The sequence below is a fragment of the Oncorhynchus nerka genome, linkage group LG26 (assembly GCF_034236695.1).
Source record: "Oncorhynchus nerka isolate Pitt River linkage group LG26, Oner_Uvic_2.0, whole genome shotgun sequence".
Taxonomy (NCBI): domain Eukaryota; kingdom Metazoa; phylum Chordata; class Actinopteri; order Salmoniformes; family Salmonidae; genus Oncorhynchus; species Oncorhynchus nerka.
The window spans coordinates 1,462,441-1,484,966 of record NC_088421.1 but is presented as its reverse complement, the minus strand read 5'-3'; the positions used below and the strand labels follow the sequence as shown (position 1 = coordinate 1,484,966).

General features: G+C 43.8%; 1 protein-coding gene across 1 annotated transcript in view; it reads right to left on the bottom strand.

Annotated features, from left to right (window-relative positions):
* cramp1 (cramped chromatin regulator homolog 1) overlaps window positions 1-22,526 on the bottom strand; it is a 48,518-nt gene that overhangs the window by 5,919 nt on the left and 20,073 nt on the right. The window contains 12 exon segments of the mRNA XM_029635242.2: window positions 1,359-1,504; window positions 6,279-6,443; window positions 6,577-6,769; window positions 6,988-7,148; window positions 10,839-10,949; window positions 11,249-11,330; window positions 11,449-11,523; window positions 14,902-15,065; window positions 18,101-18,213; window positions 18,215-18,273; window positions 18,739-19,899; window positions 20,144-20,225. Coding sequence (XP_029491102.2) covers window positions 1,359-1,504; window positions 6,279-6,443; window positions 6,577-6,769; window positions 6,988-7,148; window positions 10,839-10,949; window positions 11,249-11,330; window positions 11,449-11,523; window positions 14,902-15,065; window positions 18,101-18,213; window positions 18,215-18,273; window positions 18,739-19,899; window positions 20,144-20,225 — 2,512 coding nt within the window.

Here is a 22,526-nt window from a genome sequence, read left to right as displayed (position 1 = left end):
CGAATTGACAGTCCATCATTACTTTAAGACAAAGGTCAGTCAATGTGGAAAAATTCAGGAACTTTGAAAGTTTCTTCAAGTGCAGAAGCAAAAACCATCATGCGCTGAGGAAACTGGCTCTCATGAGGACCACCACATGAAAGGAGCAGCCAGAGTTACTTCTGCTTCTGCTGCAGAGGATAAGTTCATTAGAGATAACCCAGCCTCAGAAATTGCAGTCCAAATAAATGCTTCCGAGTTCAAGTAACAGACATGAACTGTTCAGGAGAATGCATGAATCAGGCCTTCATTGTCAAATTCCCACAAAGAAACCACTACTGAACAACACCAATAAGAATTAGAGACTTGCTTGGGCCAAGAAACACAATGGACATTAGACCAGTGGAAATCTGTCCTTTGGTCTGAGGAGTCTAAATTTGAGATTTTTCGTTCAAACCACCGTGTCTTTGTTAGACGCAGAGTAGGTGAACAGATGATCTCCGGATGTGCGGTTCCCACTGAAGCATGGAGGAGGTTGTGCTTTGCTGGTGACACTCATTTATTTAGAATTCAAGGTACACTTAACCAGCAAGGCTACCACAGCATTCTGCAGCGATACGCCATCCCAACTGGTTTGTGCTTAGTGGGACTATCATTTGTTTTTCAACAGGACACTGACGCAACACACCTCCAGGCTGTGTAAGGGCTATTTGACCAAGGAGAGTGATGGAGTCCTGCATCAGATGACCTGGCCACCACAATCACCGGACCTCAACGCAACAGAGATGATTTGGGATGAGTTGGACCGCAGAGTGAAGAAAAAGCAGCCAACAAGTGTTCAGCATGTGGGAACTCCTTCAAGATGGTTGGAAAAGCATTCCAGGTGAAGCTGGTTGAAAGAATGCCAAGAGAGTTCAAAGCTGTCATCAAGGCAAAGGGTGGCTATTTGAAGAACCTGAAATATATTTTGATTTGTTTAATACTTTTTTGGTTTCTACATGATTCAATATGTGTTATATCAAGTTGATGTCTTCACTATTATTCTACAATGTAGAAAATGGTAAAAATAAAGAAAAACCCTGGAATGAGTAGGTGCGTCTTTGACTAACCTGTACCCCCTCACGTTGACTTGGTACCCCTTGTATAAAGCCTCATTCTTGTTATTTTATTGTTGTTCTTTTATTTTTTTACTTTAGTAAATATTTTTCTTAAAACTAGTGTTGGTTAAGGGCTTGTAAGTAAGCATTTCACGATAAGGACTCCTGTTGTATTTGGCGCATGTGACAAATACATTTGATTTAAACTGTAAAGAAACAAAAAAGGTTAAAACCGTGCAAGGGAGGGATGTAGTAATATGCTTCCTACTGGGGTGGTCTTACCTCCGCTACGTCTGGCAGGCCGCGGGACTGAAAGGAATCATGGGAGTTGCAGTCCATAAATCTGGGTCCGAGGAGGGCTGTACCACTGGAGGGGCCAGAAGGAGTCAGGGAGCTTCGTCTGCCCTTATCAGGGGACACCAGGCTCGCTGTTGGGGGGGGTAATGAGTTAAAATTGTTTGAAATTGAGACAACACAATTCAAGACAATATCATTTGAGCTAATGCTTCTGGGCTCAGAGTAATCCTGCTTCAATTGGCTTCATCATCAGGTTCAGTTCAATAGAAAATCATCATTGCCAGAGACTGGTGATAATGGCTGCGTGTGCGTATATACTGTACGTGTGTTTGGATTCATGCAGTTTAAGTCGGAAGTTTATACATACACCAGCCAAATACATTTAAACTCAGTTTTTCACAATTCCTGAAATTTAATCCTAGTAAAAATTGTCGGTTTTAGGTCAGTTGGGATCACCACTTCATTTTAAGAATGTAAAATGTCAGCATAATAGTAGAGAGAATGATTTATTTCAACTTATTTATTTCATGACATTCCCAGTGGGTCAGAAGTTTACATAAACTCAATTAGTATTTCCTTACAATCAAATGCCGACCGCATTATCTACCAAGATTATTCTCTCCGATTATTATCACAGTCCTGTACATCTCCCCCCCAAGCAGACACCTCGACGGCCCAGAAAGAACATTGGACTCTATGTAAACTGGAAACCACCTATCCTGAGGCTGCATTTATTGTAGCTGGAGATTTTAACAAGTTTAATCTGAAAACAAGACTCCCTAAATTTTAATCAGCATACTGAATGCGCGACCCGGACTGGGAAAATTCTGGATCATTGATTGTTACCAACTTCTGCGACACATACAAAGCCATCCGCCGCCCTCCTATCGGCAAATCTGACCACGACTCCATTTTGTTGCTCCCAGCCTATAAAAAGAAACTAAAACAGGAAACGCCCATGGTTAGGTCTGTTCAACGCTGGTCCGACCAATCTGATTCCACGTTTCGATCACGTGGACTGGGGTATGTTCCGGATAGCGTCGAACAACGATGTATACACTGATTCGGTGATTGAGTTTACTAGCAAGTGCATCGGTGAGGTTGTACCAACAGCAACTATTAAAACCTTCCCCAACCGGAAACCGTGGATTGATGGCAGCATTCGCACAAAATTGAAAGAGTGATCCACTGCTTTTAAATCAGGGCAAGATGACCGGAAACATGACCGAATACAAACAGTGTAGCTATTCCCTCTGAAAGGCAATCAAACAAGCTAAGCGTCAGTAGAGACAAAGTAGCCGCAATTCAACGGCTCAGACACGAGAGGAATGTGGCAAGGTCTACAGTCAATCACGGACTACAAAACTAAAACCAGCACTGTCGCGGACCCCGATGTCTTGCTCCCAGACAAACTAAACAACTTCTTCGCTCACTTTGAGGACAATACATTTACATTTACATTTAAGTCATTTAGCAGACGCTCTTATCCAGAGCGACTTACAAATTGGTGCGTTCACCTTATGACATCCAGTGGAACAGCCACTTTACAATAGTGCATCTAAATATTTTAAGGGGGTGAGAAGGATTACTTTATCCTATCCTAGGCATTCCTTAAAGAGGTGTGGTTATGGGCCGTGCCACCGACACGGCCCATAACCAAAACCTGCGTACTCTCCTTCACCAGAGCCAACATGAGTAAAACATTTAAACGTGTTAACACTCGCAGGGCAACCAGCCCAGACAGCATCCCTAGCCATGTCCACAGAGCATGCACAGACCAGCTGGCTGGTGTGTTTACGGACATATTCAATCAATCCATATCCCAGTCTGCTGGTCCCACATGATTCAAGAGGGCCACCATTGTTCCTGTTCCCAAGAAAGCTAAGCTAACTGAGCTAAACGACTACTGCCCCCCGTAGCACTCACTTCCGTCATCATGAAGTACTTTGAGAAACTAGTCAAGGAACATATCACCTCCACCCTACCTGACACCCTAGACCCACTCCAATTTACTTAACGCCCCAATAGGTCCAGACGACGTAATCACACTGCCCGAACCCATCTGGACAAGAGGAATACCTATGTAAGAATGCTGTTCCTCGACTACAGCTCAGCATTTAGTGCCCTCCAAACTTGTCATTATACTTGACACCCTGGGTCTCAACCCACCCTGTGCAACTGGGTCCTGGACTTTGACGGGCCACACCCAGGTGGTGAGGGTAGGAAACAACATCTACACCCCCCTGATCCTCAACACTGGGGACCCCCAAAAGGGTGCGTTCTCAGCCCACTCCTGTACTCCCTATTCACCCATGACTGCGTGGCCATGCACACCTCCAACTCAATCATCAAGTGTGCAGACGACACTACAGTGGTAGGCTTGATTACCAACAACAACGAGACGGCCTACAGGGAGGAGGTGAGGGCCCTCGGAGTGTGGCGTCAGGAAAACAACCTCACACTCAACATCAACAAAACAAAGGAGATGATCGAGGACTTCAGGAAACAGCAGAGGGAGCACCCCCCTATCCACATTGACGGGACAGTAGTGGAGAAGGTGGAAAGTTAAGTTCCTCGGCGTACACATCATGGACAAACTGAAATGGTCCAACCACACTAGGTCCTTTGCTGTTCTGCGATTGATTTGCACTTTTCGCACCAAAGTACATTCATCTCTAGGAGACGGAACGTGTCTCCTTCCTGAGCGGTATGATGGCTGCGTGATCCCATGGTGTTTATACTTGCGTATTGTTGTTTATACAGATGAACAAGGTACCTTCAGGAGTCTGGAAATTGCTCCCAAAGATGAACCAGACTTGTGGAGGTCTACAATTGTTTTTCTGAAGTCTTGACTGATTTATTTTGATTTTCCCATGATGTCAAGCAGAGGCATGAAGGTAGGCCTTGAAATACATCCACAGGTACACCTCCAATTGACTCAAATGTCAATTAGCCTATCAGAAGCTTCTAAAGCCATGACATAATTTTCTGTAATGTTCAAGCTGTTTTTTAGTATATGTAAACTTCTAACCCACTGGAATTGTGATACAGTGAATTATAAGTGAAATTATCTGTCTGTAAACAATTGTTGGGAAAATTACTTGTGTCATGCACCGAGCAGATGTCCTAACCGACTTGCCAAAACTATAGTTTGTTATCAAGAAATTTGTGGAGTAGTTGAAAAACTAGTTTTAATGCCTCCAACAGTATGTAAACTTCCGACTTCAACTGTACATTCATAAATAAATACACACAACTGTACATATACATACATACACACAGTGGGGCAAAAAAACATTAAATCAGCCACCAATTGTTTAAGTTCTCCCACTGAAAAATATGAGAGAGGGCTGTAATTTTCATCATAGGTACATTTCAACTATGACAGACAAAATGAGGAAAAACAAAATCCAGAAAATCATATCGTAGGATTTTTAATGAATTTATTTGCAAATTATGGTGGAAAATAAGTATTTGGTCAAAAACTAAAGTTTCTCAATACTTTGTTATATACCCTTTGTTGGCAATGACAGAGGTCAAACGTTTTCTGTAAGTCTTCACAAGGTTTTCACACACTGTTGCTAGTATTTTGGCCCATTCCTCCATGCAGATCTCCTCTAGAGCAGTGATGTTTTGGGGCTGTTGCTGGGCAACACGGACTTTCAACTCCCTCCAAAGATTCTCTATGGGGTTGAGATCTGGAGACTGGCTAGGCCACTCCAGGACCTTGAAATGCTTCTTACAAAGCCACTCCTTTGTTGCCCGGGCGGTGTGTTTGGGATCATTATCATGCTGAAAGACCCAGCCAGTTTCATCTTCAATGCCCTTGCTGATGGAAGGAGGTTTTCACTCAAAATCTCACGATACATGGCCCCATTCATTCTTTCCTTTACACGGATCAGTCGTCCTGGTCCCTTTGCAGAAAAACAGCCCCAAAGCATGATGTTTCCACCCCCCATGCTTCACAGTAGGTATGGTGTTCTTTGGATGCAACTCAGCATTCTTTGTCCTCCAAACACGACAAGTTGAGTTTTTACCAAAAAGTAATATTTTGGTTTCATCTAACCATATGACATTCTCCCAATCTTCTTCTGGATCATCCAAATGCTCTCTAGCAAACTTCAGACGGGCCTGGACATGTCTTAAGCAGGGGAACACGTCTGGCACTGCAGTCCCTGGCGGCGTAGTGTGTTACTGATGGTAGGCTTTGTTACTTTGGTCCCAGCTCTCTGCAGGTCATTCATTAGGTCCCCCCGTGTGGTTCTGGGATTTTTGCTCACCGTTCTTGTGATCATTTTGACCCCACGGGGTGAGATCTTGCGTGGAGCCCCAGATCGAGGGAGATTATCAGTGGTCTTGTAGGTCTTCCATTTCCTAATAATTGCTCTCACAGTTGATTTCTTCAAACCAAGCTGCTTACCTATCTATTGCAGATTCAGTCTTCCCAGCCTGGTGCAGGTCTACAATTTTGTTTCTGGTGTCCTTTGACAGCTCTTTGGTCTTGGCCATAGTGGAGTTTGGAGTGTGACTTTTTGAAGTTGTGGACAGGTGTCTTTTATACTGATAACAAGTTCAAACAGGTGCGATTAATACAGGTAACGAGTGGAGGACAGAGGAGCCTCTTAAAGAAGAAGTTACAGGTCTGTGAGAGCCAGAAATCTTGCTTGTTTGTAGGTGACCAAATACTTATTTTCCACCATAATTTGCAAATAAATTCATAAAAAAATCCTACAATGTGATTTTCTGGATTTTTTTTCTCATTTTGCCTGTCATAGTTGAAGTGTACCTATGATGAAAATTACAGGCCTCTCTCATCTTTTTAAGTGGGAGAACTTGCACAATTGGTGGCTGACTAAATACTTTTTTGCCCCACTGTACATATAAAAGTATGTGTGTCCGTCTTACAAAGCAGGCAGCCAAATGAAGAGTCAGTGGAGTCGTTGGGGTACCACTGAGGGTCGTGGCTGGGGGAAGGGATCCAGCCTCTGGAGGGGCTGACTGAGGTACAGGGTAGGAGTTTAGAGCACTCACTACCATTCAGCTTGGCAGGAGAGAGGGATGCCTCATCACCTGAGAGAGAGCGACAGCACGAGAGAGAGATGTAAACAGATCAGGCTACACTACAAAAACAGTACAAAATCTTATTTTAGAAGCACACGCACCTCCTCCTGGAGGACCACCTAACAACGCCCCCTTCACTTACCGTAGTGTGCAGAGTTGATGGCCAGCTCAATGATTGAGTCACTGATGTGTGTTTGTGGCCCTCCAGGAGCCATCGCTTCCTCTGGGGGTCCCGGGAGAGAGATGTCCAGTAGAGAAGCCACGCTGGGCGGGGAGAGGAGCGAGTCACCTGCTACTCCTGGAGACGGAGGGGGGAGGCCGTTCTGCAGCGAAACCTGGTGGAGGGTTAGGGAAAGAATGATACAGGGTTAGAATTCATGTGTAAAAATATATGAAAAATCTGTGCTCTTATTGGACAAGTTCCTGTAGCACCTCCCTTGTCCAAAACAGTGTCCAGCCTTTTGAACACAACCCAGGTAGAGATAGGGTACATTGTCTTTTAGATCTCTCCATATGACTGTTTTTCTTTCCCTTCTTTCAGCGTTCCACTCACCTCAGAGGCCTGCTGGAGGAGCTGTGGCTGGGGAGGACCAGCATACACCACTCCAGGGTGAGAGGTTGAGATGGGCCTTCCGTCTGGACTGGGGGCCTCCAGCTCTCGACAGGGGCTGCCTGGGATGATGCCTGCTGACTTGGCTGCCAGGTCAATGGCACCTGGATGGAAAAACATTAAATTGTCAAGACTCTAGTACGCTAATTTCCAGCATCAGTGGGGCCTGGCCTAGATGGGCCTTAAAATAGAAGATGGCCTAAAAAGGTGAAAAACAAGAGAAAAATAAAACATGACCAGGGCCTAAACGAACACCCACCACCTGCCAAATTAGAGTAGATTTTGGCATTGGCGGGTAAGAGGTCTATTTCACCAGCCATGTTGGTGGGTGGACAGGGCTCCACAGTGCGAGAATTTCTCTCACATTTGTTAATGAAATACAATACGTCTCACATTTATTGCAATATACTCTACATGACCAAAGCATGTGAACACCTGCTCGTCAAACATATCATTCCTAATTCATGGGCATTAATATGGAGTTGGTACCCCCTTTGCGACTATAACAACCTCCATTCTTCTGGGAAGGTTTTCCACTAGATATTGGAACATTGCCGAGGGGACTTTCTTCCACAAGAGCATTTGTGAGGTTGTAGCGGTAGAGACGTGTAAAGATAATGATTTTGTTCGGGCACCAGGCGGGTATTAATCCTCCTGAAAGGAAAAGAGTAGGATCGAGAAAGTACCACTACCAGACCCATACACATCAGCAGAAGAGACTGCCTAGAGTGTAGCCTGTTTGCAGATATCTTCACTCTTCACTGGCTAAGACACACAATAGAAACCCATGTCACAGCACAGGGGTAACCCCACCAATAATACCTCATACAACAACAATAATAATAATAATAATAATGGCAGAGCAATTGAATGGCAACTTCATAGAAACAATTTACAAGAAAGAACCCAGTCATCAACATTTGAGGATTTGCAATAATCTCTATTACTTCCCAGTGGATGAGTGCAGAGGCTATGAATGTGGGTGTGTTCATTTACAAAACAAAGGCCTTAAAATGTCCAAAATCTTCTCGGCCACATATCAGTACCACACCACTTCAATACAGTTCAAATAACAATACACAGACTTGCAAGCTACCTCCCCTTTAACTAAAATGTCAACCCAAATACTTCTGGCATGGCAATAATAGTCCGACAATGAACATCAACGGGAAGCGCATGGGAAAAATAGAAAGTCTGCTGCAGTGTAAAGCAATGGAACAATAGAGGTAAGAGAAAGAGAGAGAGCAGGAGAGATCTTAGCTGTTGACTTCAGGCTTGCAGTTGAACCTTCTGATGGTTTGTATGTCAAAGCTTAGCAACAATGTTACTACTAATCTATGCGATCCATAACCAGTGCGGTCCCAAACAATAACAACCATGACCTAGAGCGGTCACACCGATGATTGAGTTAACTTCTTATGGCTGGGGGGCAGTATTGAGTAGCTTGGATGAATAGGGTGCCCAGAGTAAACTGCCTGCTACTCAGGCCCAGAAGCTAAGATATGCATATTATTAGTAGATTTGGATAGAAAACACTCTGAAGTTTCTAAAACAGTTTGAATGATGTCTGTGAGTAAAACAGAACTCATGTGGCAGGCAAAAACCTGAGAAAAAAACTCAACCAGGAATTGGGAAATCTGATATTTGTAGTTTTTCAACTCTTTGCCTATCCAAGATAGTGTACATTTTGTCCGATTGCACTTCCTAAGGCTTCCACTAGATGTCAACGGTATTTAGAACCTTGTTTCAGACTTTTTTTATTTATTTTTTTTACCTTTATTTAACTAGGCAAGTCAGTTAAGAACAAATTCTTATTTTCAATGACGGCCTAGGATCAGTGGGTTAACTGCCTGTTCAGGGGCAGAACGACAGATTTGTACCTTCTCAGCTCGGGGGTTTGAACTTGCAACCTTCCGGTTACGAGTCCAACGCTCTAACCACATTAAAATGATTTTATTGATGTATTATATTAAGTTCAAATAAGTGTTAATTCAGTATTGTTGTAATTGTCATTATTACAAATAAATAATATATATAATTTTAATTGGCCGATTAATCGGTATCGGCTTTTTTGGTCCTCCAATAATCGGTATCGGCGTTGAAAAATCATAATCGCCCCACACTTCTACTGTGCAGGAGGAGAGAATAAGAGCTGATTGAGTAAGGGGTCTGCCAGAAGGCCATCAGCTCAGTCAGGCGTGCTCCCATCAGAGGTAGCTGCGTTCCATTGCATTTCTAAAGATTATAATTATATATTAGAGGTCGACCGATTAATCTGAATCATAACAATCGTAAATCTGTATTTTTGGGCACTGATTTGCCGTTTTTTTTTTACACCTTTATTTCATCTTTATTTAACCAGGCAAGTCAGTTAAGAACAAATTCTTATTTTCAATGACGGCCTAGGAACAGTGGGTTAACTGCCTGTTCAGGGGCAGAACGACAGATTTGTACCGTGTCAGCTCGGGGTTTATAATACATCAATAAAATCTATTTAGCCTCAAGTAAACACCTTGTCAGCTTGGTTACTAGTCCAACGCTCTAACCACTAGGCTACCCTGCCACCCCAATCATAATCACTAGTTAACTACACATGGTTGATGATATTACTAGATATTATCTAGCGTATCCTGCGTTGCATATATTCTGACTGAGCATACAAGTATCTAAGTATCTGACTGAGCAGTGGTAGGTAGAAGCAGGCGCGTAAACAGTCATTCAAACAGCACTTTCGTGCGTTTTGTCAGCAGCTCTTCGTTGTGCGTCAAGCATTGCGCTGTTTATGACTTCAAACCTATCAACTCCCGAGATGAGGCTGGTGTGACCGAAGTGAAATGGCTGGCTAGTTAGCGTGCGCTAATAGCGTTTCAAACTTCACTCGCTCTGAGCCTTGGGGTGGTTGTTTCCCTTGCTTTGCATGGGTAACGCTGCTTCGGTGTGGTGGTTGTTGTCGATGTGTTGCTGGTTCGAGCCCAGGGAGGTGCGGGACAGAGGCTATACTGTTACACTGGCAATACTAAAGTGCCTATAAGAACATCCAATAGTCAAAGGTTGATAAAATACAAATGGTATAGAAGGAAATAGTCCTATAATAACTACAACAGAAAACTTCTTACCTGGGAATATTGAAGACTCATCTTAAAAAGGAACCACCAGCTTTCATATGTTCTGAGCAAGGAACTGAAACGTTAGCTTTCTTACATAGCACATATTGCACTTTTACGTTATTCTCCACTTTGTTTACTAAATTGATTTTATTGATGTATTATATTAAGTTCAAATAAGTTTTAATTCCGTATTGTTTTAATTGTCATTATTACAAATAAATAATATATATAATTTTAATTGGCCGATTAATCGGTATCGGCTTTTTTGGGCCTCCAATAATCGGTATCGGTTCGACCTCTAGTATATATATATATATATATATATATATATATATATATAATATAGTGTAAATGCTGCAGTAGCTGGTTTCAAGGTATTTCTGCCGTTTTGTTACTTAGCTGGTAAATTAATCGCACAACGTTAAAGAACTACGAATCCTGTATAGCACAGCTGCGCACAGGCATCAAGGTAGGTCTAAAGTCTACTCAAGTGAGACTTTGTCCTCGTGTGTCTTGGCTATTTAATAGTAATACATTATCGGTTTTATTTGATAATTTCTGTGTAATTTTTGAAAGAATCTGAGTAGCTGGCAGATTTAAAAAAAAAAAAAAAAAACCTGCCACAGTGGCTGATGGACCAAAAAGTTAGTTTCAGGCCCTGAATAGGTAGAGAGAAGCGGTACGTACTGGAGAGCTGACTGGACATCCCAGGGCCAGAGGTAATAGGCGGAGTTCTGGGGAGGAGGGGACGGGTGGAGGGAGAGAGACGGGGCTGGATTGGCCGGAAGGAGCCTGTTCCTGGGGGGGGGGGGGAACAGTAAGAAGAAAAAAAAGTCAGTCAAGTCCAAACTATGGAGGTGAGTGTGGTTGAGTACTTCTAGCCCTGTTTAGATAGTTGGATAAAACATTTTTGGGCCTGAACACAAAATATTACTGCTCCCCAGTGCTTTTTATTCCTGCAGCATAATTACCAAAAAAAATATGTTTCTCCGATACTTCAAACATTCCTTCCTGTGATTAGGTAAGTAAAAGCATGTTTTCTAATTAATTTATAATTTTTAAACTAGGTGTATGGGTTATGTTGACAGGTGGCATACCTGTGGCAGATGAGTTGGAGAGGATGGAGAAGGAGCAGACATGTTGAGGAGTGTCTCCAGTGGTGCGGGGGAGCAGAGTTCTCTGAGGAACAAAAACAACAATTTCACATTAAAACATTCTGTTCAGATTTCAAGCTGTCCTAAGAATAACTGTCAATTCAATAGGTGCACCAAACAATGGACTAAGATGAAAGACTTACCTGGACCACGAGGGGCTTTCGAAGTGGCCGGCTTCGGTTTTTCCTTTGTTTCGGCAGGAAAATGTCTGACTGCAACTGTAAGAGGCAGTGATGCAAATATGTGAGGCTCCAAAAAGATTAAAAAACAACAACTAAACTGCAAGAAAAATGGGCCTTTTTCAGAATGAGGTTGTCGCAACACCAACATTTACTAACAATAGGATACCAAACCAAGTATCACGATACCGAGTAGAATCGTGACTGTCGAAAATAGCTGATTTGCACATATCCAAAAGGCCTACCTGTGATCAGGCAGGAGGAATGTAGGAAGGAATATAAAATGTATAATGATCTGCAGTTTCATTGTGGCAGTAAGGGTTACACTCAGGTTTGGCCTAAATGAAACCATCTTTAGCTTACAACTTTACACACATAGCCTACACTCTCACAATCACACCACACACACCTCCCAACAGTTAGGCACCAAAAATAATTTAAGGAACACCAGAAGAAAAACAGATGTAATTCTAAGCTAAATCTGAATCATATTGATTAGGCATATGCATCCTACCTTTGAAGCATCTCTTTGAGTAGGCTATCAATCCCTTTCACATTTTTCCTGTACCATCCAAACATGCGCATAGCCAAGGTACCATGTTGATATCTAACTAGCCAGGTAACATTACTAAACAAGGTTATTTGTTATCAAACCAAACACTTGCGGCCCACAAGTAGTTTAAAAAGGGCCTGCAACATGGTTTATAAAATGATGTAACGTGCACCAATTCGCTGTAGAAAAGGGTTTGGGCTAGAAATTTGAGGCATTAACTGATGAAGACATAAGCGTGAGGGTCAGTGTACTCAGATTTTCCTCTACAGGCAAAATAAAGAATCAGGTCCATAAATATTTGGACATTGACCAAGTTATTATTTTAGCTGTCTACCACAGCATATGAGTTGAAATTCAATTTTGAGCTGAAAGTGCAGACTTACAGCTTTACTTTGACGGTATTTACATCTAAATCGGGTGAATGGTGTAGGAATTACAGCACTTTTTATATGTGGTCATCCCCTTTTTAAGGGACCAAAAGTAATTGGACAATTGGCTGCTCAGCTGTTCCATGGCCAGGTGTGTGTTATTCCCTCAGTTAATTTACAAGGAAGCAGATAACAGGTCTAGAGTTGATTTCAAGTGTGGCATTTGCATTTAGAATCTGTTGCTGTTAATATTGAGATGAGCATGCATTGAGAAGTCCAAAGAGCATGCACTGCCAATGAAATAAGCCATCATTAGGCAAAAAAAAAAAAAAAAAGACCACAAAACTCATTAGGTGTGGCGAAAACTATTTGGTACATTCTTTAAAAGAAAACACTGGTGAGCTCAGGAACACTAAAATGCCAGGAAGGCCACGGAAAACAACTGTGGTGAAGAAAAAAAACACTTCGCAGGTGGCCAGATCAAGAACTCTCTAGAGAAGGTAGGCGTGACTGCTGGCAAAAGCAGCAGGATGAATTCTGAAATGTTTAGGGCTATATTATCTGCTCAGATTCAGCCAAATGCATCAAAACTCATTGGACGCACTTCAGTGCAGATGGAAAATGACTTGAAGCATACTACGAAAGCAACCCAATACCATTTTAAGGCAAGGAAGTGGAATGTTCTGCAATGGCTAAGTCAATCACCTGACCTGAATCCAATTGAGCATGCATTTCACTTGAAGGTAAAACACCTCAAGAACAAGCAGGAACTGAAGACAGCTGCAGTAAATGCCTGGCAAAGCATCACCAGGGTAGAACCCCAGCATCTGGTGATGTCTATGGGTTCCAGACCTCAGGCAGTCATTGACTGCAAAGGAGTTACAACCAAGTATTAATACACACAATTTAAATGCATGATCATGTTATTTGTCCAATTACTTCTGAGCCCATATAATTGGTGGGCTACGTTAAAAAAAGGTTGTAATTCCGATACTTTTTTCTTTTTACAAAACCCTTAAATTAAAGATGAAAGTCTACACTTAAAGCACATCTTGATTGTTTCCTTTCAAATCCATTTTGGGGGTGCACAGAGCCAAAATGATGGAAATTGTGTCACTGTCCAAATACTTATGGACCTGACTGTACGTATGCACTTCACTTATGCAGCGAGCTGCTCCAATGATTGAACAAATGTAACATAAATCCCATCACGGTTTGCTAGCCCCAGCTCGTCATCACAGTAAATAACATTTGAAAACTGATGTAGGTGTGCCGAAAGAACGGATAGAGAGAAGCAGCTGAGTAAGCAAATGGCTGGTTAGGGGATGCAGTTGGCTGCTCACAGCTGTCACACGTGATATTGGAATAACAGTGGGAGAATCTGTTGCACACTCCTCGCATCCTCTCCTCAAAACCAATTGGATGAGATAGCCAGATGTCTCTCCTAGGGCTGGGCAGTATACGATATTTTACTATATTCCGGTATTGATGCACGGATCGGTTTGGGTTTTTAACTTTACCTTCTATAACGGTATTTGTATGTTTAGTGTGTTAAATGTGATATGCTGTGTGTAACATCAATTTCATAGTTTACACCGCTTCTTGCGTCATCCCTCTCCACATGCCGCGTTCCACACAGACCTAGCCCTGTCCCGTAACTTAAGGAGCGCATTTATTGTTGCATGACCATGAGGCTCTGTCAGGTTGGATGGGGAGCATCGCTGCATAGGTATTTTTAGGTCTCTCCAGAGATGTTTGATCAGACCAGGCACTGGCTGGGCCACTGAAGGACATTCAGAAACTTGTCCCGAAGCCACTCCTATGTTGTCTTGGCTGTGTGCTTAGGGTCATTGTCCTGTTGGAAAGTGAACTTTCGCCCCAGTCTTGGGGACATTCAATGCAGCAGACATTTTTTAGTACCCTTCCCCACAATACTGTCTCGGCGCTCTACAGACAACTCCTTCAACCTCATGACTAGGTTTTTGCTCTGACATGCACTGTCAACTATGGGAGCTTATATAGACAGGTGTGTGCCTTTCCAAATCATGTCCAATCAATTGAATTTACCACAGGTTGACTCCAATCAAGTTGTCGAAACATCAAGGACGATCAATGGAAACAGGACGCACCTGAGCTCAAATAGCGAACGGTCTGAATAAGGCATTTCTGTTTTTTATTTTTTTAATACATTTGCAAGAATTTCCAAAAGCCTGTTTTTGCTTTGTCATTATGGGGTATTGTGTGTAGATTGAGGATTTTAAAAAGTAAATGTATTCCATTTTAGAATAAGGCTGTAACATAATTTGGTAAAAGTCAAGGGGTCTGAATACTTTCCGAATGCACTGTATATCGAAAAATCTACAAAAGTGACGAGTTTGCATCCCTGAAGAGGGAAAATAAAAAGATTGGAAGGAATGAAGAGATATGGATAGAGTCCAGCTAGTTTATTTTTCTGAGACAGACAAAATATGGAGAGAGTATGCAAAACGTCCTTACGTTGATTGAGTCGAGCTGTTGTCGGAAGGCGAGCTCGGCCTCCTTGTTGGGAGAGAACATGCGGGAGTGTCGGGAGCTGTTGGGGGGCAGGGTGGTAGGAACGGCAAACACCCCACCATCTGAGTCCCCCCCAGACACCAGCAGAGACCGCGGGAGGTTACGACCTGAGAGGTTCAAAGCCAAGGTTACAGTTAATTAGTATTGGTGTACATGAGATGTCATACAAAGATTCAGGTAAAAGACAAACACTACTTCAAGAATTGGTCCTCTGACCTAAAACTTTGGAGTTACTGGAGAAGAATCGATAAGTGTAGGTTGTGTGTGTTAGCGGTCGACCGATTAAATCGGAATGGCCGATTAATTATGGCCGATTTCAAGTTTTCATAACAATCGGAAATCGGTACTTTTGGACACCGATTTGGCCGGATTTTTTTTTTTTTTTACACCTTTATTTAACTAGGCAAGTCAGTTAAGAACACATTCTTATTTTCAATGACGACCTAGGAACGGTCAGGTTAACTGCCTCGTTCAGGGGCAGAACGAGATTTTCACCTTGTCAGCTCAGGGGACCCATTACTAGATATTACATAGCGTATCCTGCGTTGCATATATTCTGACTGAGCATACAAGCATACAAGTATCTAAGTATCTGACTGAGCGGTGGTAGGTAGAAGCAGGCGCGTAAACATTCATTCAAACAGCACTTTCGTGCGTTTTGTCAGCAGCTCTTTGTTGTGCATCAAGCATTGCGCTGTTTATGACTTCAAGCCTATCAACTCCCGAGATGAGGCTGGTGTAACCGAAGTGAAATGGCTAGTTAGTTAGCACGCGCTAATAGCGTTTCAAACGTCACTCGCTCTAAGCCTTGGAGTGGTTGTTCCCCTTGCTCTGCATGTGTAACGCTGCTTCGAGGGTGGCAGTTGTCGTTGTGTTCCTGTTTCGAGCCCAGGGAGGAGCGAGGAGAGGGACGGAAGCTATACTGTTACACTGGCAATACTAAAGTGCCTATAAGAACATCAAATAATCAAAGGTATATGAAATACAAATGGTATAGAGGGAAATATGCCTATAATAACTACAACAGAAAACTTCTTACCTGGGAATATTGAAGACTCATGTTAAAAGAAACCACCAGCTTTCATATGTTCTTATGTTCTGAGCAAGGAACTTAAACGTTACCTGTCTTACATAGCACATATTGCACTTATACTTTCTTTTCCAACACTTTGTTTTTGCATTATTTAAACCAAATTGAACATATTATTATTTATTTGAGGCTAAATTGATTAAGTTAAAAGTGTTCATTCTGTATGGTTGTAATTGTCATTATTACATATAAATAATCAAATCTAAAAATAAAAATATATAATTATATACAGTGGGGCAAAAAAGTATTTAGTCAGCCACCAATTGTGCAAGTTCTCCCACTTAAAAAGATGAGGCCTGTAATTGGTTCATAGGTACACTTCAACTATGACAGACAAAATGAGAGAAAATATTCCAGACAATCACATTGTATGAATTTTAATGAATTTATTTGCAAATTAAGGTGGAAAATAAGTATTTAGTCAATAACAAAGGTTTCTCAATACTTTGTTATATTCCCTTTGTTGGCAATGACAGAGGTCAAACGTTTTCTGTAAGTCTTCACAAGGTTTTCACACACTGTTGCTGGTATTTTGGCCCATTCCTCCATGCAGATCTCCTCTAGAGCAGGGATGTTTTGGGGCTGTTGCTGGGCAACACGGACTTTCAACTCCCTCCAAAGATTTTCTATGGGGTTGAGATCTGGAGACTGGCTAGGCCACTCCAGGACCTTGAAATGCTTCTTACAAAGCCACTGCTTCGTTGCCGGGCGGTGTGTTTGGGATCATTGTCATGGCTGAAAGACCCAGCCACGTTTCATCTTCAATGCCCTTGCTGATGGAAGGAGGTTTTCACTCAAAATCTCACGATACATTCTTTCCTTTACACAGATCAGTCGTCCTGGTCCCTTTGCAGAAAAACAGCCCCAAAGCATGAGGTTTCCACCCCCATGCTTCACAGCAGGTATGGTGTTCTTTGGATGCAACTCTGCATTCTTTGTCCTCCAAACACGACGAGTTGAGTTTTTACCAAAAAGTAATATTTTGGTTTCATCTAACCATATGACATTCTCCCAATCTTCTTCTGGATCATCCAAATGCTCTCTTAGCAAACTTCAGACGGGCCTGGACATGTACTGGCTTAAGCAGGGGGACACGTCTGGCACTGCAGGATTTGAGTCCCTGGCGGCGTAGTGTGTTACTGATGGTAGGCTTTGTTCCTTTGGTCCCAGCTCTCTGCAGGGCATTCCCTAGGTCCCCCCGTGTGGTTCTGGGATTTTTGCTCACCGTTCTTGTGATCATTTTGACCCCACGGGGTGAGATCTTGCGTGGAGCCCCAGATCGAGGGAGATTATCAGTGGTCTTGTATGTCTTCCATTTCCTAATAATTGCTCATACAGTTGATTTCTTCAAACCAAGCCGCTTACCTAATGCAGATTCAGTCTTCCCAGCCTGGTGCAGGTCTACAATTTTGTTTCTGGTGTCCTTTGACAGCTCTTTGGTCTTGGCCATAGTGGAGTATGACTGTTTGAGGTGGTGGACAGGTGTCTTTTATACTGATAACAAGTTCAAACAGGTGCCATTAATACAGGTAACGAGTGGAGGACAGAGGAGCCTCTTAAAGAAGTTACAGGTCTGTGAGAGCCAGAAATCTTGCTTGTTTGTAGGTGACCAAATACTTATTTTCCACCATAATTTGCAAAATAAATTCATAAAAAAATCCTACAATGTGATTTTCTGGATTTTTTTTCACATTTTGTCTGTCATAGTTGAAGTGTACCTATGATGAAAATTACAGGCCTCTCATCTTTTTAGGTGGTAGAACTTGCACAATTGGTGGCTGACTAAATACTTTTTGCCCCCCTGTATGTATGTATGTATGTATGTATGTATGTATGTATGTATGTATATATATATATAAAAAATACACAATTAAAAAAATTAAAAAAAAAAAAAAAAAAATTATTTTTTTAAATTTTTTAAATCGGCCGATTAAATCGGTTTCGGCTTATTTGGTCCTCCAATAATCGGTACCGGCATTGAAAAATCATAATCGGTCAACCTCTAGTGTGTGTGTGTATGCATTTGCATGTGACAAGAGTTTGGTAAGCTACCGGAGGACCCAGCGTTTGGTAACATCAGCTTTGTCGCTCGGACCCCCAGGGGCTGTGGTCGTCCACAGTTGGGGCTCCGTACCCCCACAGCCGGGGCCTTGCCTGGGGGTGAGGGACTGTTCCTCCTGGGATGGCTTTACCGGAGACGTGGCTGTGGAGCACAGCTCTGGGGCCTGAAGGAGAGGAAAGGAGAGGGCATTAGAAGAAAACAAAATGACTTAAGGCTATTAAATCCCATAATCTGTTTACAAAGTCTCCTACAAAGTGTCTGCATTCCGATTCTCTACCCTTCTCCAGAAGTGTGCACTCGATCCCTCCACCTCATGCATTTAAATGTTTGGTGTAAGCATGGCTAGAGGGCATTTGCACCATAATCCTCACAGCAAAGACTTAGATGTCGATTATGGCAGCCCCCACACCTCTCTGATTCAGAGGGGTTGGTTTAAATGCAAAAGACACATTTCAGTTGAATGCATTCAGTTGTACAACTGACTAGGTATCCCCCTTTCCCTTTCCAGTCGATTACTTTTAAATCCATGAGGGAGAGTGCAGGAGTGCACACTTCGGACAAAGTGTAGAGAATTCAAATGTGGCCAGTGGCTATGAAGAATTTGCATCACTAGGCGGTGTTAACTCACAGGTTTGGGATTGACCTCTGATGACACCAGCCGGAGTAGACAGCGCAGGACACGGTGGGTGGAGGGCGGGGGCAGGGGGCGTGGTGACTGTAGCTGTGGGCATGTCTGCCCTGGTCCCTGTAGCCCCTCGTCCCCCATCTCCGGGACTGCAACAGCAGCCGGCTGCCACTCGTACTCCAGCTGCAGTTTCCCAGGTTTCCCCAGCATCAGGTACAGCTCTGCCAGAGTCACGTTGCTGTCTGACCCCCGCGAGCTCCAGCCCTCATCACAGATCCGCTGGGCCGACCGACCACAGGACACCAGGGTTGGTGTGCTGCTTCCTCCTCCACCACCACCAACCCCACCAGACTCTTCCTTTCCTGGGGCTGCTGCGCTCCCCTGCCCCTGGTCTGGAGGGACGTCCTCCACCTGTCGCAGTGCCGGTGGAGGTGTGGTGGGAACCAGGGTGTCCAACAGGGGGAGGGAGTTCCTCTCTGGAGAGGCTCCATCACTGCCATTAACCCCTGTGGTCCGCTCTTCAAGCCTGTATGGAACAGTTGCAGAGCAAGAACTACCCCCCTGGTCCTGAGAAATGGAGTCCCCATCTCCTCCCTTGGCCCCCAAGGCCTCCCCTACCCCTGGTCCTTCCCCCAGCCCCTTCTCCTGTTCCACCTGCCCCGCGGCTACACCACCCTCCTGTTTCTGAGTCATAGACAACAGCAGCGAAGACGAAGGAGGAGGAAGTGGCGGTATAGGTGATGTTATCTGGTTCAGATTCTTGGGCTCTGGCCCTGCTCCCCCTCCCAACGTTCCTCCTTCAGGTGTGGATATGGGGGTCTCACCCCCAACACGCCGAGCATCCCCACCACCACCGCCGCGTCCAGGTTTGGCCACGCCCCCCCGGGGGAGGAGGAGCGGGGCCCCCTGGATGCCCAGAATCTGGGCGGTGGGGATCAACTCCTTGGGGCCGGGCCGGGGTTTGCCACTCTCCTGCCAGTGGACAGTGCAGGAGGCCTTGGAGTGAACCACACGGGCTACGCTGGGCAGGGGGGTCAAGGTGCTGGTCTCAGCTGGGTATAGGAACAGGTCCTCTTTGTCTTCTCTACAGGGGAGAGCAGGGCTGCCGCTACCACTGTGCTGCTGGGTTCCCCCTAACGTCTCGCGCTCCTGCAGGCTCTTCAGCTGAACACATTACGGTCAAGGAGGGTCAGCAGAGATGTCAAACAAAAACAAGAATTGAGCATCAACTTGGCTAAATATTATCTGTTTATCTCTTGAAGTTCTATGGATCAGCTCATTTGAGACAGGTTTTTTTTTAACCAGCAGGTTGTGTCTGGTGCTAATTTCATGTGATTCTATACGTGGTCTAAGTGGTCTAAGTGCTATAAGACGGACATGACATAACTGTTGTGATGTGGAAGGATACGATCCGCTGGTCCTGGACGGCCCACTTCTGTTTCAGGAACTCAATCAGGCTGGACACCTTCCTATGTAGCTCCACCACCATCCTACATCACCACACAGAAGAACAAACAATGTTAGAAAATACTACATTTCTCAGCAAAGACAACCCCTGTAGACCACACACACCTCAAACACTGACAGGGGCATGTTCAGCACGACACAACCTAGAAAAACCCAATATGATAATGACAATATGCTTCATGCAATGGCCGCTATGTTTAGGGATCCAAACAATTTATAAAAAATCTATTATTTATTCAAGGAAAACCCATTGAGACCAGGCACTCATTCTCAAGGGTGCCCTGATCACAGTAATACAACAATCAAATGCAATGTGAAAGGAAAAAGCAATCAATACAAATGTAAAATAAAAATATAGCACAACACAAAATTTGTGGGAAAAAAATAGATTTAGTCACGGTAACCGTATTACAGCCACACCAACGGTCACGGGAGACACCCTGGACCCAAACTGTTACAGACCTATATCCATCCTGCCCTGCCTATCTAAGGTCTTCGAAAGCCAAGTCAACAAACAGGTCACTGACCATCTCAAATCCCACCGTACCTTCTCCGCTGTGCAATCTGGTTTCCGAGCCGGTCACGGGTGCACCTCAGCCACGCTCAAGGTACTAAACGATATCATAACCCCCATCGATAAAAGACAGTACTGTGCAGCCGTCTTCATCGACCTTGCCAAGGCTTTCGACTCTGTCAATCACCATATTCTTAACGGCAGACTCAGTAGCCTCGGTTTTTCAGAAGACTGCCTTGCCTGGTTCACCAACTACTTTGCAGACAGAGTTCAGTGTGTCAAATCGGAGGGCATGCTGTCCGGTCCTCTGGCAGTCTCTATGGGGGTGCCACACGGTTCAATCCTCGGGCCGACTCTTTTCTCTGTATATATCAATGATGTTGCTCTTGCTGCGGGCGATTCCCTGATCCACCTCTACGCAGACGACACCATTCTATATACTTCCGGCCTGTCCTTGGACACTGTGCTATCTAACCTCCAAACGAGCTTCAATGCCATACAACACTCCTTCCGTGGCCTCCAACTGCTCTTAAACGCTAGTAAAACCAAATGCATGCTTTTCAACCGTTCGCTGCCTGCACCCGCACGCCTGACCAGCATCACCACCCTGGATGGTTCCGACCTTGAATATGTGGACATCTATAAGTACCTAGGTGTCTGGCTAGACTGTAAACTCTCCTTCCAGACTCATATCAAACATATCTCCAATCGAAAATCAAATCTAGAGTCGGCTTTCTATTCCACAACAAAGCCTCCTTCACTCACGCCGCCAAACTTACCCTAATAAAACTGACTATCCTACCGATCCTCGACTTCGGCGATGTCATCTACAAAATTGCTTCCAACACTCTACTCAGCAAACTGGATGCAGTTTATAACAGTGCCATCCGTTTTGTCACTAAAGCACCTTATACCACCCACCACTGCGACCTGTATGCTCTAGTCGGCTGGCCCTCGCTACATATTCGTCGCCAGACCCACTGGCTCCAGGTCATCTACAAGTCCATGCTAGGTAAAGCTCCGCCTTATCTCAGTTCACTGGTCACGATGGCAACACCCATCCGTAGCACGCCCTCCAGCAGGTGTATCTCACTGATCATCCCTAAAGCCAACACCTCATTTGGCCGCCTTTCGTTCCAGTTCTCTGCTGCCTGTGACTGGAACGAATTGCAAAAATCGCTGAAGTTGGAGACTTTTATCTCCCTCACCAACTTCAAACATCTGCTATCTGAGCAGCTCACCGATCGCTGCAGCTGTACATAGTCTATCGGTAAATAGCCCACCCATTTTTACCTACCTCATCCCCATACTGTTTTTATTTATTTACTTTTCTGCTCTTTTGCACACCAATATCTCTACCTGTACATGACCATCTGATCATTTATCACTCCAGTGTTAATCTGCAAAATTGTAATTATTCGCCTACCTCCTCATGCCTTTTGCACACAATCTATATAGACTCCTCTTTTTTTCTACTGTGTTATTGACTTGTTAATTGTTTACTCCATGTGTAACTCTGTGTTGTCTGTTCACACTGCTATGCTTTGTCTTGGCCAGGTCGCAGTTGCAAATGAGAACTTGTTCTCAACTAGCCTGGTTAAATAAAGGTGAAATAAAATAAAATAAAAAATGACTGTTTAGTCACGGTAATTAGGCTTCTCCAAGCGCTGATGCTGCATTAGTAGCCTACCAAACTTGCTAACTGCCTGGTATTCAGCACAGTTGTCCCTCTAATCACTCTGACATCAATGCAAAATCAAAACGAAAATTTTAGTCAATCACTTAATGTTGAGTCTATGCTCATGTTTCT